At 43.2% G+C, this 16,703-nt stretch overlaps 1 protein-coding gene across 2 annotated transcripts in view; it reads right to left on the reverse strand.

Annotated features, from left to right (window-relative positions):
* Positions 1–16,703, reverse strand: part of ADCY9 (adenylate cyclase 9) — a 138,211-nt gene that overhangs the window by 33,260 nt on the left and 88,248 nt on the right. For both annotated transcript variants that reach the window (XM_080681314.1, XM_080681315.1), the window contains exon 3: positions 6,342–6,532. In XM_080681314.1, the coding sequence (XP_080537440.1) occupies positions 6,342–6,532 (191 nt within the window). The remainder of the gene's footprint in view (positions 1–6,341; positions 6,533–16,703) is intronic.

Below are 16,703 nucleotides of genomic sequence, written 5' to 3' on the forward strand. Positions count from 1 at the left end.
TTTACTGAGATATAATTAACATGCCACACAATTTACCCAACTAAAGTGCAATATTCAATGGTTAAAGTATATTCACAGAATTGTCCAACCATTACTACTATCAATTCAGACCACCCTTTATAATAATTTATAAGCTATATACATGTATGTGTTTATACACACACACACACACACACACGTATGTATGTAGAGAGAGAGAGATCTACTACCTTTTCCATTCCTATATGAATTAAAATGAAAAGTAGAGGCCTTCTGCATTCTCAAATTGAGCCAGCTGAGCCTATTCATAATGATTTTATTTACAAATAATACAAATGACAAGGAGATAAAAGTGATCACTTACTTAGAGTCATTAAAAAGTTATGGCAACTATCACAGGAGGATGGTTCTTGGGAAAAGTACAACCCTTTTGAAAATAGGACAGATCCTCTCTGAATTGTCCCATGTGGATAAATCCATACCATCAGCCTCATTACTGACTATAAACATGTAGAAACTTTCACCTGGTGAGCACACAGGCCTGGGGTCCTGAATAATAGATTAAGGTAAACTCACAATGATAGCCAAGCAGGTGCATTGCCAGTGAGGTCTTTCAGAAATGCACTAAGATGCTGTCACAGTTCACACGGTTCACTGTTTAAGACTGATGTGATAAAAAAAGAAACCACCCACACCTTTGGTTTTCATTTCTTGGTTCTTCACCAAGACTTTATAGCAGCTATTGTGATTGGCATGTGTAGTTTCGATCTATCACCCACAGTTTCATGACAAATGAGCAGCAGGCCTCCACTGCAGAGCTGAGGTCACACTAAGCAAGCCAAGTGTCCCTACACCAATTATACATTTGTGATGTGGTTACATCCCCCACAGCAACCACCAAGGACAATAACAGAAGAATCTCTCTCAAGTCAGAACAAGCTGAGAAGGCAAGATCTTCCCGAGACAATGACTCATTGTGGGCAAATCAACACAGTATCTATGTCTCCTCCTATCCTTTACTCCTGCCGTGGTCACTGTCCATGTCTCCACATGGAGTGAATGAATGCATGTCCTGGTGTTAAGTGAGCATCTACTACAATCCTAGCATTCATGGGCATTACTTCACTTAATCTTCACAACAACCCTGAGAGACTGCCTCTTCATCATTTCACTGTGACTTAGAGAAGTTAAGTGACTTGCTCATAGTCCCAAATCCAAGGCTTTGAGAACAACCTTGACTTGGAGTTCTGGCCCTTCCCGTGACACTACAGCTGCCTTCAATGACTGTGACTGAAAAGCCCTTGTCTCCTACCTGGGCTCACTTTTTTTTTTTTTAAAGAGAGGGAGGGAGAGGGGGAGAGAAACATTTATGTGAGAAAGAAACATTGATCAGTTACCTCCTGCATGCCTTCCACCAGGGATCAAGCCCACAACCTGGGCATGTGCCCTGAGTAGGAATCGAATCGGCAACCTGTCAGTGCATGGGACAACACCTGAGCCACACCAGCCAGGGCCTGGCTCCCTTCTTGACTGCTCCTCCCCCATCCCAAATCCCAGGGCTGTTTTTGGAAGCTCAGGCTCAGAGAGCCGAGTGCCACGGTGCTAGCAGTGTACCTCACAGCTCCCCATTTTACAATGCCAAGTCTTCCTGATGAAAAACTTTCACTGCCAGTCACTCAAGAAGCCAATGCTTGGTTGTGAGAGGGTTCTCTCTGACCTATGACCTCAGGACCAAAACCCTTGTCCTTTGACATGACTAAAGTTTCTTGGTAGGACATCCTAATACTCAGACTGTTTTATGAAGTATTAGGTAAGAATTCCCAGCTATGTACTGAGAAATAACTTACTGACACATAAGACAGGTATGCCAGGAGGGAAAACAAATGAATCCTAGACATTACCTTGGTTCTATTTAGTTCTGCTCAGGCTTCTCAACTTAGTCCTTCTTAGGCTACCTCCACAGAGTTCTATCTTCCTATGTGTCACTTAAGAATTAAAAATTTAAGCCAAAAGAAAGTTGTCATTATCTACTATATGCCAGGCATAATCTGGACATTTGGGGAAAATATAAGTTTTTTTAAACACATGGGCCCTGCCTGCATTCAAAGAATTCACAGGAAGGCATATAATAAACGTAAGGCCAATACTGAATATTGTATATTTTGTAGCTATAATGTTATAGCTTTATTAGTAGAGGAGTCATAAAAAACTGCAATGAAGGTGACCTATGAAAGAAAAAGAGGAGGTTTTAGGGAAAAGAGAAATGATGAGCATGGCAGGTAAGAGGAGCAACAGGACCAAGATATGCATGTATTCATTTGATGAATATTTACTGAACACCTTTTCTCTAATTTCTTGTTTCTTGCATGAAATTCCCTCCACTAGACAAGCATTTCTTTAAAAGGTGCAGCTTAAAAAAAGAAATCTGTGGTCAGTGAGGCCTGAGAATGCTGCATACCACATCCATCTCTGGAGACAGAAGTAATGTATGCATATTAGCATACTAAAGGCTCTGAGAAGTCCTGCAGTAAAGAAACCTTTTCAATGTTGTTTAACCTGGAATTTCCCAAATTTACCTGACCACAGAACGCTTTTTTTTAATACCTGACACCTATTTCCATCCAGAGAAAGTACCGCTCAAGGGAACACAGAGGAAACACTGCCTTACACCAAGGTAGGAGGAAAATGTGGGGTCTGTGACAAACCTACATGAGAGCTAACTCTGGCTGGATGAGGTGAGAGCAGCAACAAAGGAGATCAAAGCCTGTTGGCAGGAAGAGTAACAGACCCTGGAAAAGGATTAGGAGGAGCTAGCTAGTCTGTGATTCCAGCTAATGGGAAGATCTAACCATAGTACAGACAATATAAGGCAACAAGTCAATGACATGCATGAGGCAGTAACAAGTTTAGAGGAAAAACCTCAGAAAATGTATGAGCAAGCAACTGGTATTTCACATTTCTATTGTTCAGAAACTGTTACTTGATGGAAGGTCTTATATATCAGATTATAATCTATATCATCTTTAAGGCAGACCTCAGTTTTCTGCCTTTCAAGTTTAGGCTGATAGCTCATACTGATTCACTCAATTACTCAGTGCTTATCCTATACTACAGGCCCAGTGCACGAAAATTGGTGCACTCAGGGGGAGCGGGGTCCCTCAGCCCAGCCTGCACCCTCTCACAGTCCGGGAGCCCTCAGGGGATGTCCATCTGACAGCTTAGGTCTGCTCCTCCGGTGGGGGGAGAGGCGGGCCTAAGCCGCAGCCTGGCCTCCCTCTGCAGGAGGCAACCGGGCAGGCTGATCAGGGGATGGCGCCAGCTGGCGAGCAGCCAGCCCTGCCCCTCATTGCCCTGCCACCACTGCCAGTGGCCTCCCTCTACAGGAGGCGACCTGGTGGGCCGATCAGGAGACAGCGCTGGCCAGTGAGTGGCCGGCCCAGCCCCCCCATTTGCCCCTCCGCCACTGATGGTCTCCGCCAACTGCCCATCACCTGTCCCCTCCCTCTACCCAGTGGCATGCTCCTTAGCTGGCCTGGTGTCACCTGCTTGCTGGTGCTGCCTCCCACCAACCAGTCATTCCACTGTTCAGTCGATTTGCATATTACACTTTTATTATATAGGATAATAAAAGCCTAATATGCTAAGTGTCTGGCCATCCAGTCGTCTGTTCAACCAATCAAAGCGTAATATGCTAATGATATGCTAAGGCCGCTCAACCGCTCGCTATGACATGCACTGACCAACAGGGGGCAGACACCTACTTGCTGCTGGGGTCCAGTTGATCAGGACTGAGCGAGATGGGCCAGACATGCCCTGGAGCCTACCTGTGGTCCCTCCCCACTGGCCAAACTCCAGCGTCCCTCCCCAGCCCTGATCGTGCACTGGGACCCCTCGGAGGATGTCAGAGAGCCAGTTTTAGCCCAATCCTGCAGGCCAGGCTGAGGGACCCCACTGGTGGAATCATACACCGGGCCTCTAGTCTATACATATAAAAGCCTAAGTGACCAAACGACCAAACAACCAGTTGCTATGACATGCACTGACCACCGGGGGACAGATGCTCAATGCACAGGATTGGGCTCCCTCCTGTCTGGATTGGGCCTGTGGGGATCGGGCTTCCTCCTGTCTGGATTGGGCCTGCGGGGATTGGGTTCCCTCCTATCTGGACCGGGTACCATCCTGTCTGGATCAGCTATCTGACATCCCCTGAGGGGTCCTGGATTGCGAGAGGGTGCAGGCCAGGCCGAGGAACCCCACTGGTGCACGAATCCGTGCACTGGGCCTCTAGTAATTTATAAAGCACTCACAGACACCTGCTCTCACCTGATCCTCACCTCAGGCACTAGAAGCAGAGAACGCAAGAGTGTGGCAAAGACTTCCCAAAGTGAAGCCTGAAGAGAAGACCAGGTCTTCTATCTCTTCCTGCTCCTTCCACTCCAACTGTAATTCTAACTTTCTGGGACAACCCCAGTCACAGTGTCCTATGATCCCCACAACACCATCAAAATACCCCAGAAATTATATTTCAAGATCCAATTCTATCCCTTCCGGAAGGAACCCAAAGATATTTTTTCTTTCTTTTTTTTTTTTTTTTGTTCAAATTCCTTTGGCAAACATGGTCAACTTTAATAAATCACAAGATTTTCAGAAAACTTTCAATCATTACTTGGAAAACTTATTCAAGGTAACAGAATATACTAAATGCATTGTTTTTGTCCATCCAGATTTTTTAAAAAAAAAATCGAAGTCAGCAAATGCATTCCCTAATGGATAGAAACTCACATGCACAAAATCTAAAATACAACAAATCATTTATTTTTGTCTTTGAGCTCTATTTGTTTACTTAAATACAGCTCAGGTTGAAGCCTGGAGGAAATTATTTCTCCCCAGATAATGAAACCGTACTTATGCTCCCCCCTGACATGACTCTTCCCTGCCACACTCACTGACACTCGATGCACCCAGAGCTCCTTTCTGACGCTGTAAGACATCAGCCCGCAAAGAGGCTGTTTTGCAAGTGCACAGGCAACAAGGAAATTTCAGATTAGCTGTTATGCATTGTGTCAGAGAGTACGGGGAAGACAAGATCTAATACCTACCCCACTGGCTCTATATTTGGGATGATTTTATCCCCCATCTCCCAACCCCTCAAGGAGTTTGGGCAATGGCTGGAGACAGTCTTAGTTGTCACAATGGGAGGAGGGGGAGCTCCAGGCACCTAGTTGGGTTGAAGCCAGGGACACTGTTCAACATTTCACAGTGCACCGGACAGCCTCTGTCACAGTTATCTGGCCCAAAATGTTGATAGTGTTGAGGCTGAGAAACCCTGCACTAAGTTAACAAAGCACACAGTGAAATGATATATGAGTACTGTCAATAAACCTGAATGTAATAATCACACAAAGTAACTGGTGCTCAGTCCTGTGGATTCTGACACAGTGAAATAATCTGGATACTCCAGCTGGTTGTCACAGTGTGGTGCCTGTTAGGCTTAAATGCCAACATAGCTAGTTTTCAAATCTGTTAATGAATGTGGATAAGAAGGAACAGACTGGATTAAAGCCATAACAAGAGGCCGTCATCCTGACCAATATATCATTAAGTAAATATTTGAGAGCACAAAACCGTGAAGTGGATGTATGTTTTAACTGTCTCTTTTTTTTTTAAATGGATATGGCAAATATTTAAACTGTAAAAATAAATAAGAGGTACAAGTGGGAGAACTAAGTCAAATGTGAAAACTGAGGACCAGCTCATAACCTAGGCTGAGTTCATGTGCCCAAGGTCCATCCCATTAATTCCTTAGCTCACTATGACAGAAACGGGTACTTCTCGATAGCCACCAGGACATCTCTGTTCCAATAATGAAATACTATAATGTTCTTGGCAAGCCTGCACTCCTTCAGCTACTACATCATACGGTTCACCCACACCAACAAAATTTAAAATAATTAGAAAACATTCGATTTCAGAAGACACAGAAATACTTGAGAAAGTAGTCTCTGAAATAAGAGACCAACTAGCTCTCTAGCAAGACGTGAGGAGAATCACCTTCACTATCATTTATCATTAGCTTTTAGAAATCTCCAAAGACATCTTAGGTCGCAGAAAAAGGAAATAGTAACTCAAGTGAGAAGCATCTTTATGCAATGCAGAAAGAAAATGGAAGTGCAGAATACGTCAAAAAAGAAAAGATTAAAAATGCAAAATGCTGCTTCTTTTATACTACATGGGGAAAAAAATCACAAAACCAAATTGAAGGGCATTCCAAGTCATCTGCAACAGACCCAAAGGCTGTTTATTATTTTACATGTTGTACTACAGATTATTATAAAATTTTAGAAGTAGGAAAAAAAACTAACCTTAAGATTATCAAAGGTTTTGACAGTCTGCGCCAAGTCACTGACACTCCCTGGTGATGCTGTCCCCTGTGCCCTAGGACCTGAGGACACCTGTGAGCCGTCAATGACCTCAAAGCCAGAAAGCAAGGCCTCTGAACAGCTGCAATGAGACTCCTTCGCTCTCTTACCCGCTATCAGGTATGTCTTCAAACCTATGGATAAAAATTACAGTCAGCACAGGTTGAAACCACCTTTGGTTGAAATACAGCTCCGATCTTGCTCTCCGTGCAGGACCTGCTCCTGAAAAGTTAAAAGTAAAGTGAAAAATGTGAATATGTCATATTTTACTACTAACTTCCATCTTTTCAGAGATGTGCAGCCTCAGGGGGACATCTGCCTCTAAGCAACACCATTTACTCCCATTATGTTTTCTTTAAATGATGGCTGCACATTTTACCTTTGAGGGCTGAAATGAGCATTAAAAAATTCCTCCTTTGTGACAGCAGCAGAGCCAAATGATGGTGGGCCCTCTGCATTTCTTGGGTTTGTTTTCATCTCTCAATACCAGTCCCTGACATATACAATGGTAGGTCTAGTTAGTTGTAAGGGATTTAGAGGATGGACCATTTTACCTAGGTCCCCTGACATAGGCAAAACTACTATGAAAAGTGAGACCATAATATGTACCCACAGGGGTAATTAAAACCTCCCTTGATTAAAATTTATCAACTATCTATTTTCTGTTGGATCCAGATATTCATAGCAAAAACATTCAGCTTTCATCCAGCTGCAGTCTACCCAAATTTTATCCCACAAAATCCTCATTAAAAATAAAAGAGTTGGTGAAGTGGACAATTAACCTACATCTTTCAATTCTCATTAAAGGCTGAAGTAACACATTAATGTATGCTACACTGCTAAGCAGCTGTAACAGGCATGTAGGTCCCTGCTCTGGGTAGTCAGAACTATCTGCTGGGGAAATAATGAGGAGCTTTTCCAGACTGAACTCAACAAATTTCTGAAAAATAAGCAAATCTTATTTAAAACATTTTTTTAAATCCCCACCCAAGGATATGTTTTATTGATTTTAGAGAGAGGAAGGGAGAGAGAGACAGATATTGATGTCACAGAGAAACATCGATCTGTTGCCTCCGGTACATGCCCTGACTGGAAATCAAATCCACAACCTAGATAAGTGCCCTGACTGGGAATCAAACCCACAACCTTTTGGTGTATGGGACGATGCTCCCAGGAACGGAGCCACCCAGCCAGGGCAGAAGTGAATCTGATTTAAATAAATCCATTGTTGGTCCTTACTAGAATTCAACCAGACTGCAAATGTATTGAAGTGGGTAACTATAATTTATTCAATAAATGTTTATTTTAGGCCTGGTGCATGTTATACAGGGTAGGCAAAAGTAGGCTTACAAGTGTGAGTATGGAAAACACAGAGCTTATTCTTGTATTATTTTCCATACGAACAAATGTAAACCTACTTTTGCCCCACCCTGTACTAAGAACAAAACAGGGGCCTGTCTTGGAGAGTTTAAGCTCCAACATAAGGTGGTAATGAAAAGCCATCATGGAAATACTGGATCAGGAGGTGACGTGTCTACACTGCTGAACAGGCCTGGTTTCCTGCACTCAGTATCTATATATATAAAACCCTAATATGCAAATAGACAGAACAGTGGAACAACTGAACAATCAGTCACTATGACGTGTGCTCACCAGCAGGGGGCGCACGCGGAACATGGCGGGCAAGGGCAGCAGGAGACAGAGCGCAGAACATGGTGGGTGTTGACTGCGGCAGGATGGTAGAGCAGGTGAGTAGGGGTGCCAGACTAAGGCAGGGTGCCAGTCGCTATCATTGGGGCAAGCCTCTGCTGGTTACTGAAAATTCTTTGCTCCCACGCACTACGGTCCTGCCCGGTGTTCGCACCCGCTGCCAGCACCCGGCGCTGGCCCTGATGGCTCAGCACCGTCAGTCGGTGCAAGCAGTGGCTGCCAGCCCCAATCGCCCCTGAGGGCTTCTCCACCTCCCCATGCTCCTGAGGGGCAATTGGGGCAGCAGCTGCCTCTCGCACCCACTGATGGTGCCAGCCCCAATCGCTCCATACCGTCAGCGGGTGGGAGCGGGCCCAGAGCCATCAGCGTGTGGGAGTGGCGGCAGTGGAAGTGGGGCTGCCAGGGGCTGTGACAGGAGGGGCTGGGCAGGGGCATAGAGGATGGGCCAAGATCCACCCCTGTGCCCACTGCAGCCCCGCAGCCCACAGTTCCTTTCAAGGTGCACAAATTCGTGCACTGGGCCCCTAGTATATTTAATAAATGCTTTAAAATCAATTAACCAAATAACCTAGGGACTATTTAATCAATAATCCTTAATAATTTTATAATTACACCACCATTTAATCACTTACTCTTTGTTCATTTCCTCTCGCCTCATAAAAATACTCTACGGTGTATGTTTTTAAGTCAACTTTCTAAGAATTTGGCAAGAGTCCTTAAGACACCTAGAGACATACTTGAGTATAGCTAAATCCCAGGTGGGAATCAGAAGACTTAGATAAATAATTTTGGATGCTAATTAATCCCAAAGGAGATAGTTAACATGCTCACTGTTAACTACGTTTCTGATCTTCCTTTTTTTCCCCTCAAACAAAAATGCACATCCCAATTTATGTAGAGGATCAATTACAGTTATAACTAATTACATGCATAAGCTTGAATTGGGAACATGAACTAGAATACAACGGAAGAGTAAAAGCAACTTTATATGAATTTCTCAGGCTCTTGTCACAGACAACACTTGTTATTTCACCTTGGGGGCTAACCAGAGAATAGTCCTGTTTCTGGCCTTGGAGTCCTGGGCTGGCAGGGCTTATTCCTGGTCATCACAGAAGTACATGAAAAGGCCAGCCCCTGGAGCTGCTCTAATGGTCCCTCCCCTGACTCCTGAGGGAGCATGTGCTGCCACTGCACATGGCAACCTGGGAGACCAGAAGGAGGGACATTTTTTTTATTGCAGGGAGTGAGAAGCTGCCACTGAAGGAGAGGTTTTCCTTTATGCCAGCAGCTGGTCCTGACCCCAGAAGAGTGTTCCCTTTGAGATGCTGCTGGCTCAGGGCTGCTTTGGTTGAAGCTGCTGCTCCCTGAGGAATGCTACAGAGCATAAAGCCAAGGAAGCCAAGGAGGCCCTGCTCTCAGCTCTCAAACCCACGAAGTGTCCTTGGTAACTGCCTAGCCCAGTGGTCAGCACACCGTGGCTCGCGAGCCGCGGTTTGCCGCTCTGTTGACTAATGAGTTTGCCGACCACTGTCATATACTACCCTTTACCTCTTTGCACACAATATGCAACAATTGCCTAATCCTCACAGCTTCCAACTACACAGTAACATTTAGTCTAGTCCAGTGGTCAGCAAACTCATTAGTCAACAGAGCGGCAAACCGCGGCTCACGAGCCGCATGTGACTCGCGAGCCGCGGTTTGCCGACCACTGGCCTAGCCCTTCCCTGTGCAGCTCCAGACCTGTAAGAGCCAGTGAAGGAGGCCTTTCCCGGAGGTGCAACAGCTAAAGCAGGGAAACGCCTGAATCCCACTGAGACATGCATGATGCTGAAGCCAGTGCTTCAAAGCAGGAACACGCCCACTACCAGGGAGGGTGCAGCAATAGCGCCCAAGTCTGCAGTCGCAAGCTCTGACACTGCCTTGGGGAGCATATCCCTGAGGTTTGTTGTTACTACTATGAATTGTGACTATTGTGATACTGCTCATTCATCACTTATGGAGCACCTCCTGTTTACCATGCACTGTGATGAGTACTGGGAGAACAAGCTAGAACACATCAGCTCTGACCCCTATCTATATGGGGCTGTCACCTGAAGAAGGTTCTAGCCAGCAGGCAGGATGAGGATGTGCTGGTGCTCTGGAAAGCACAGGAGGGAAACCTTGCAAAGACTTGGAGGTTAGGGAAGGCCTCCTGGATGAAGTGCCGTTCAAGCTAAGAACTGCAAGACCAAGAGAAGTCAGCTAAATGAAAGCCAGCAGGGCCAGGTGCTGAGGTACTGTCATCAGGCCGTGGGTGCTACTGCAACAGTCCATGAACAGGCCCTCCAGAAAGGGAGCTTTTGGCAGGTAGAGTCAAGGTATGAAAGTAAATTGAGTGGGACTGGGACAGGAGAATGAGTGTGGGTGAATGGCCAGAGATAACCTGGGATCATGCAGGTGGGGTGTAGAAAGCTCCAAGAGTCTTCATACTAGGGGCAATGGGGAGGGTGAGGAGCAGGCACAAGGCTTAGGAAATGCCAGGAAGCTATGGAACTGCCAGTCACAGTGGGTGGGAAGCAGGTAGGGAATATGGGAGTCAGGAAGTTAATTGTGGGAACAGGAACCTACTCCCCCCAAATGTGGTGGTGACAGCACAATGCTTCTACAGCAGGCCCTAGAGCAGTGGTTCTCAACCTTTCTAATGCCGTGACCCTTTAATACAGTTCCTCATGTTGTGGTGACCCCCAACCATAAAATTATTTTCGTTGCTACTTTATAACTGTAATTTTGCTACTGTTAATGAATTGTAATGTAGATATCTGTGTTTTCCGATGGTCTTAGGCTCTACAGCAGGGGTTCGCGACCCACAGGTTGAGAACCGCTAGCAGGGTCGCCTAAGACCATCAGAAAACACGGATATTTACATTACAATTCATAACAGTAGCAAAATTACAGTTATAAAGTAGCAACGAAAATAATTTTATGGGTGGGGGTCACCACAACATGAGGAACTGTATTAAAGGGTCGCGGCATTAGAAAGGTTGAGAACCACAGCCCTAGAGAGATGGGTAAGGGCGTGGCTTCTGCAGAGCAACCTCAGCTTCAGGCTACACCACCTCTTCATTGCATGACCTGGAGTAAGATACCCCAGCCCTCTGCATCTCAGTTTCCTCCTGAGGTGAGGCGAAAAACAGGACGCACCCCACATGGCTCATGTGAGGATTAAACAATTAACACATATGTAGGCTTTAAAACAGTGCCTGGCACATAATAAGAACTCAGTAACCTTAACTATTATTATCAACTAGTGGCCCGGTGCACTAATTCATGCACATAGAAAGGAAATTAATTAGAAGAAATATTTTAATATCGCTATTCGCCCTTTCTCTATAATAAAAGTGTCAACCAAATTCACAATCGACAATGACAGATGGAAACACAAGCGCGCGATTGGCGCCAGTGAGAGCTTTATATGTATCATGCATGCGTGAATCAACTTAACCTTTTATAGATATACAATACATTTGCTTAATTAGACCTGCTTTCTGATGTAGCTAAACGTTTTTCAGCCCAGTGAAGCACCCCAACCTCTCTTTCAGGTAATTGTCAGCAACACAGCAGTAAATATCAACATGAAGCTGATTATTATTGTAGATCACGCAGGGAGAACAAAGGGTAAAATATTTAACTGCAGCAGTGTTTGACTATATTCTGCACAGTGAGAAAACCTGAAGTCATTTTTAGGGTCCACATTTCTTACTTCTTTTCAGTCTGGTCAAATTTCTAAGCTTTCTAAATCTCCGCTTTCCAGCTAATGAAAAGAAAATAGGATTCTACCAAGTCTCCTATCTACCTACTATAGGACTTCTGTGAGGATCAAATGAGATGAGGCACAGGAAAACACTTCACATACATTTGGTTAAAGTGTAAAATGTTTGCACCTGGCTATAAAGCAAGTCGTGTTCCTGGGCTGAAGAAACTCCAAGGAGGCTAGTCACTAGGGAGAGGAAGCCGGGCGTTGCTATGTGATGTCATTACCCAGCACCCACAGTGACAGTTTCTGGGCTGAACTGTGGGCTGCATTTTGCGCCATCGGGTCTCGGCAGCACTGGCTGCCGTTTGGTGAGCTGTCGCTCCAGGGTGGTGGCAAAGCCTGTGTCCCACTTGGGGGAAGCCAAGTGTTGCTTTGTGGACACCAGGTCTGCAGTGCCATTTCTCTGTAAATGGCCAGTGCCTGTCATGGCAGCTCCTACATTGAGCATCTGCCCCCTGGTGGTCAGTGTGCGTCATAGTGACCTGTCAGACGGTCAGACGTTCGGACACTTAGTATATTAGCCTTTTATATATATATAGATGTGGATGTTTGACCTGCTCATCACTGGAGTCTTTTTCATGCTCCTGTGTACAAAAGCATATGCAAAATGGTTAAATCAATAATTGGTCCAAATTTGTTTCTAACTTGAATTTTTCTTTAGGAAGCCCCCCAATGGCCAACTTGTAGTGATGACACACTACTGCTAGTGTTCCCAAGGTTCAACGTATGTGTGTCCATGGCAAGCAAAATTGGTGAACAAATTAAGTATCTTCTTATTTGTGTTTCAATATAAAGCTAAATTTAAAGTGAAACCTTTTGCCAAAACTAGAGGGACATCAGCAAGATAAAGAAAGGCTGAGCTTAGTGGCCCGATGTGAAATACCCAGGAAATGTATTAGGTCTGAGTGACTGAGTTCCAGCCTTGTCAAGTCTGATAGAGTTTATAAAAGATAAGGATTTAATGAGTAACCACACACGTGAATCCTGAGGTCCAAGTTCATGAGAATGGTTCTTCATGAGCAGGTCAAATAAGGCAGCTAAATGATTTTTATTAAGTATAATGAAACAGGAAAGTAATTAATTAAGATTTCTTATATTGCTTCCTGGTAATTGATTTTAAACCTCACCAGCATTTATGGTTTTTATCAGCTTAATTTTACAGAGGCTGAAGGGTGGGGTTACACGGTCCCTACTGGGCTCCTGTCTGACGGAGGAGCTTGTCTCTGGCTGCTTGTTTTGAGGAGAGTGACGTGGTTAACATTCTTAAGCCTTCTTAAGTATATCATCAAATTTTTCAGGACAAGAGCTGCCTTGCACACACAACCAGTGCTTAGTTTTGGTGAACTGAGTGTAATTTGCGTCAATGCCATAGTCCAGTTTGGAAAAGAAAGACTATTCTGACCTCTTTCCTGTATCATGGTCCTTTGCTGTGGGACACTTGCTTTGGAGTGAGATATCCTGAATCACGAAGAATCAAGGACCTGTCAACTCAACAAGGAGAAGAGAATAATCAGGAAGAAAAGAATGTTTGGAGATGGAGCCTTGGGAACTAGCAGCATAATATAACAAGCACCAAAAAACAAGCTTGCACCACCAGTGATTTGAAACAATAAACATAAGAGAGGCAATCTGGTTGGGTTAGTTCATACACATTCTAAAAAATTACTTCATTTTTTATTGCAGCTTTCCTCATAACTAGGTCTGTAATGGCTGAGTAGCATGAAGATTATTGAAGCTAAAATCTAGTTAGTCAATAAGAAAAATAAAGATTAAAAGTGCTCTTAATATTAATCTACAAAATAACTCAGGCCTACAAGATTATAGGTAGCTTATTTCATAGTTACCTATAGCTCCTGCTTAAGAAGACCAAAAGTTTTGGTGGGAAAAAAACAACATTTTTCACTTTGTTGACATTAAAATACTCTGGATGGGTCTAAGTCCTTTCTACTCTTACGTAAAACAACTAATCACAAGAATTGATTCATACTGGTTGTTCCAACACTTGATAATAAACCACAAGTTCCTACAGCAAATGACTGCCGGTGAAACTTAACCTCTTTCTGAAAAATGGAAATCCCAAGCAATAAAATATGAGGCAGACTTTTCCAAGCAGGTGAGAGAACCCAAAGGTAGGTACCATGCCTGTTTAACCTGATCTTGACTTAACCTTAAGCAGAACAAATCAAACTTTTAATCCTCACCTGAGGATATGTTTTTGTTGATTTTTAGAGAGAAAAAGGTGGGGAAGGAGAAAAAGAGGGAGAGAAGGTGGGAGAAGGAGGATGAAGAGGAGTGAGAAAGAGAAAGAGAGGGGAAACATCGATTGGTTGCCTCCCATATGCACTGCGATTGGGGATTGAATCCACAACCTAAGAATGTGCCCTGACTAGGAATCGAACCCGAAACCTTTTGGTGTACATGATGATGTCCAACCGAGTCACCCAGCCAGGGCAAAAAACAAACTTTTAGAAGAACATACTTCCTCTCCCTCTCTCTCCACCCTGCTACTGAAACAGGTGCTTTTTGCTCTCAGCTCCCTCTCTCTACCAGTAATGGGTAAGTATGCTGCCATCATGGCCAAATATGAGTGGCCAGACAACCACTTCGTGACCATGTTCCCATGCACTGTCTTCCTCTTACCCTCCATACTTGGCATTAATAAATGCTACCCTGCTAAATGCTATGTTGCTGAGTATTAACATCGTGAGAGCCCCATTCCTCCCACCTCTAAAAAACTCCTGAATTACGATTTAATATTAGCCTTCACAAAGGCTACAGTAACAAAATCTTTGAAGGATAACATTTCACATACCCATGAACAGCTTACCAAGTAGTATATCATTCATTCATTTGCTCATTCATTAATTCACTTATCCAACAAATTAAATATTTATTGAGTATTTACTGAGGGTTAGGACCTGGGCTAAGTGTTGAAAGAAATGGATAAGAAAAAAAGAGTACTCTGATTTCAGAAACTGAGTGCAGTTGAAAACTGTGACTTAAACACACAATTTCAGTTCCCTCATCTACAAAGTGAAACACTAATAACAAAACCATCTCATGGGGATATTGTGAGATTACATGTGTTAATGCACATAAAAAGGGAAAGACAGTGCTTTTCCTTAGAGAGTCTTCAAGAATACTCAGGAGTAACTCAAAGCGAGTGAAGAAAGGGCATGAAGTAATGCTCATAAAAATTAAATCAGAGAGTGGAAGGGTGGCAGTGAATGTGAGGATAATAAGTAGGTGATGACACACATCTACAAGAAGAAATAATTACATGAATTAAACTCTATGTGCTGATAGGAAGTTCAGAAGTGACAAAAGGCATTTTATGGTGAGAAGAGAGAAAAATGAAGGTCTATGATAACTATCTTGGAATATTGTAATATAACAGAGTTTAAATAATCAGAAGAGGCTATAAAACAAGAGAGATAGAAGGCAAGGTGATGGGAACTAAAACAGACTAACAACTAATACATTGTTATTCACCAAATGATAACATGCAATGCCATCAGACAGAAGTGAGTATGTCAGGTTACTCTTGAAGCAGATAACAAGAAGAGTCACAGACTGTAGTCTTTTCCCTTGAGAACTGAGAAATAATAGTTAATTTTAAGATTTTAATAGTTAAACTAAGAGTTTAAAAATTAATACTTACTTTTAAGAAATAAAGTTTTAAGTACATAACACAGACAATGGAAAATAGATTCTTGGAAAAAGATAAATGAAAGACTCAATTTAAAATCTGAGAATAGGTGGGAGCTAAATAATTGAAAAATAAAACCAAAAAGCAGAATACATTGAAAATAGAAATAAAGCTATACGATGCTAAGTAAAAAAGCCAGTCACAAAAGGACACATACTTTATGATTCCATTTATATGAAATGTCCATAGAATAGGCAAATCCATAGAGATAGAAAGTAGACTAGTAGTTGCCAGAGGTGTGGAAGGTAAAGAAGTGGGAAGCAACTGTTAATGGGTACAAGGTTTCTTTTTTGGGGGATAAAAATGTTCTAAAATTAGATTGTGGTAATAGTTGCACAACTCTGTGAACATACTAAAAACCACTGAATTGTATACTTTAGAGGAATGAATTATATAGTATGTAAATTATACCTCAATCAAGCTGTTATTTTAAAAAAGAGAAAAAATAAAGCTATGTGAACTTCAACTAGAAGCAACAATAGTTCTCAGATTCAGAGAAGAAATAAAATAAAGGCAGTAAGAAACATCCTTGGGAATTCAAGGAAAATGAGTGGGCAGTGGCAGGTAAAAGAAAAATATAAAAAAATAAAGGCTTCAAAATAGATAACATGGGAGAGTTAGGATGGAAAATCAAATAAATAAGGCTAAAAACCTTGAAGAACTAAAAATTCAACATGACCAGAGTTTAGAAGTCTGGGAGAAATTAAACAAAACAAAACAAAAGTTTGACCTTCACACGATATCTCCAAGAATCATCAAATTTGCAACTCTCACTGCTGCAGTCTAGTCCAAAAGAGCTGGGCTGACACCCAAGCTTTCTTCTTAGCTTGCCAACCCTTTCCCCCATGACAGAAAGGGTTTGCCACACAGCATAGCAAGGCTGCCTGAGCGTCACATCATGCCTGCCTCTACCTCCACAAAGCAGAAGGCTCAGGCTTTCCCTGGCTGACTTGAATACCATTGTCTCCTTTTCATCCACAAGGACATTTATTTGAAAAAGGCATCTTCTTCTGATGCAGGGGCAATGCTACCCACATTGACACTTCCTGTGAGCATCTTCAGCTGAAAAAAAAAAGGCAACCTAGCCAAACTC

This window comes from Plecotus auritus, assembly GCF_963455305.1.
Source record: "Plecotus auritus genome assembly, chromosome: 7".
Lineage (NCBI taxonomy): Eukaryota > Metazoa > Chordata > Mammalia > Chiroptera > Vespertilionidae > Plecotus > Plecotus auritus.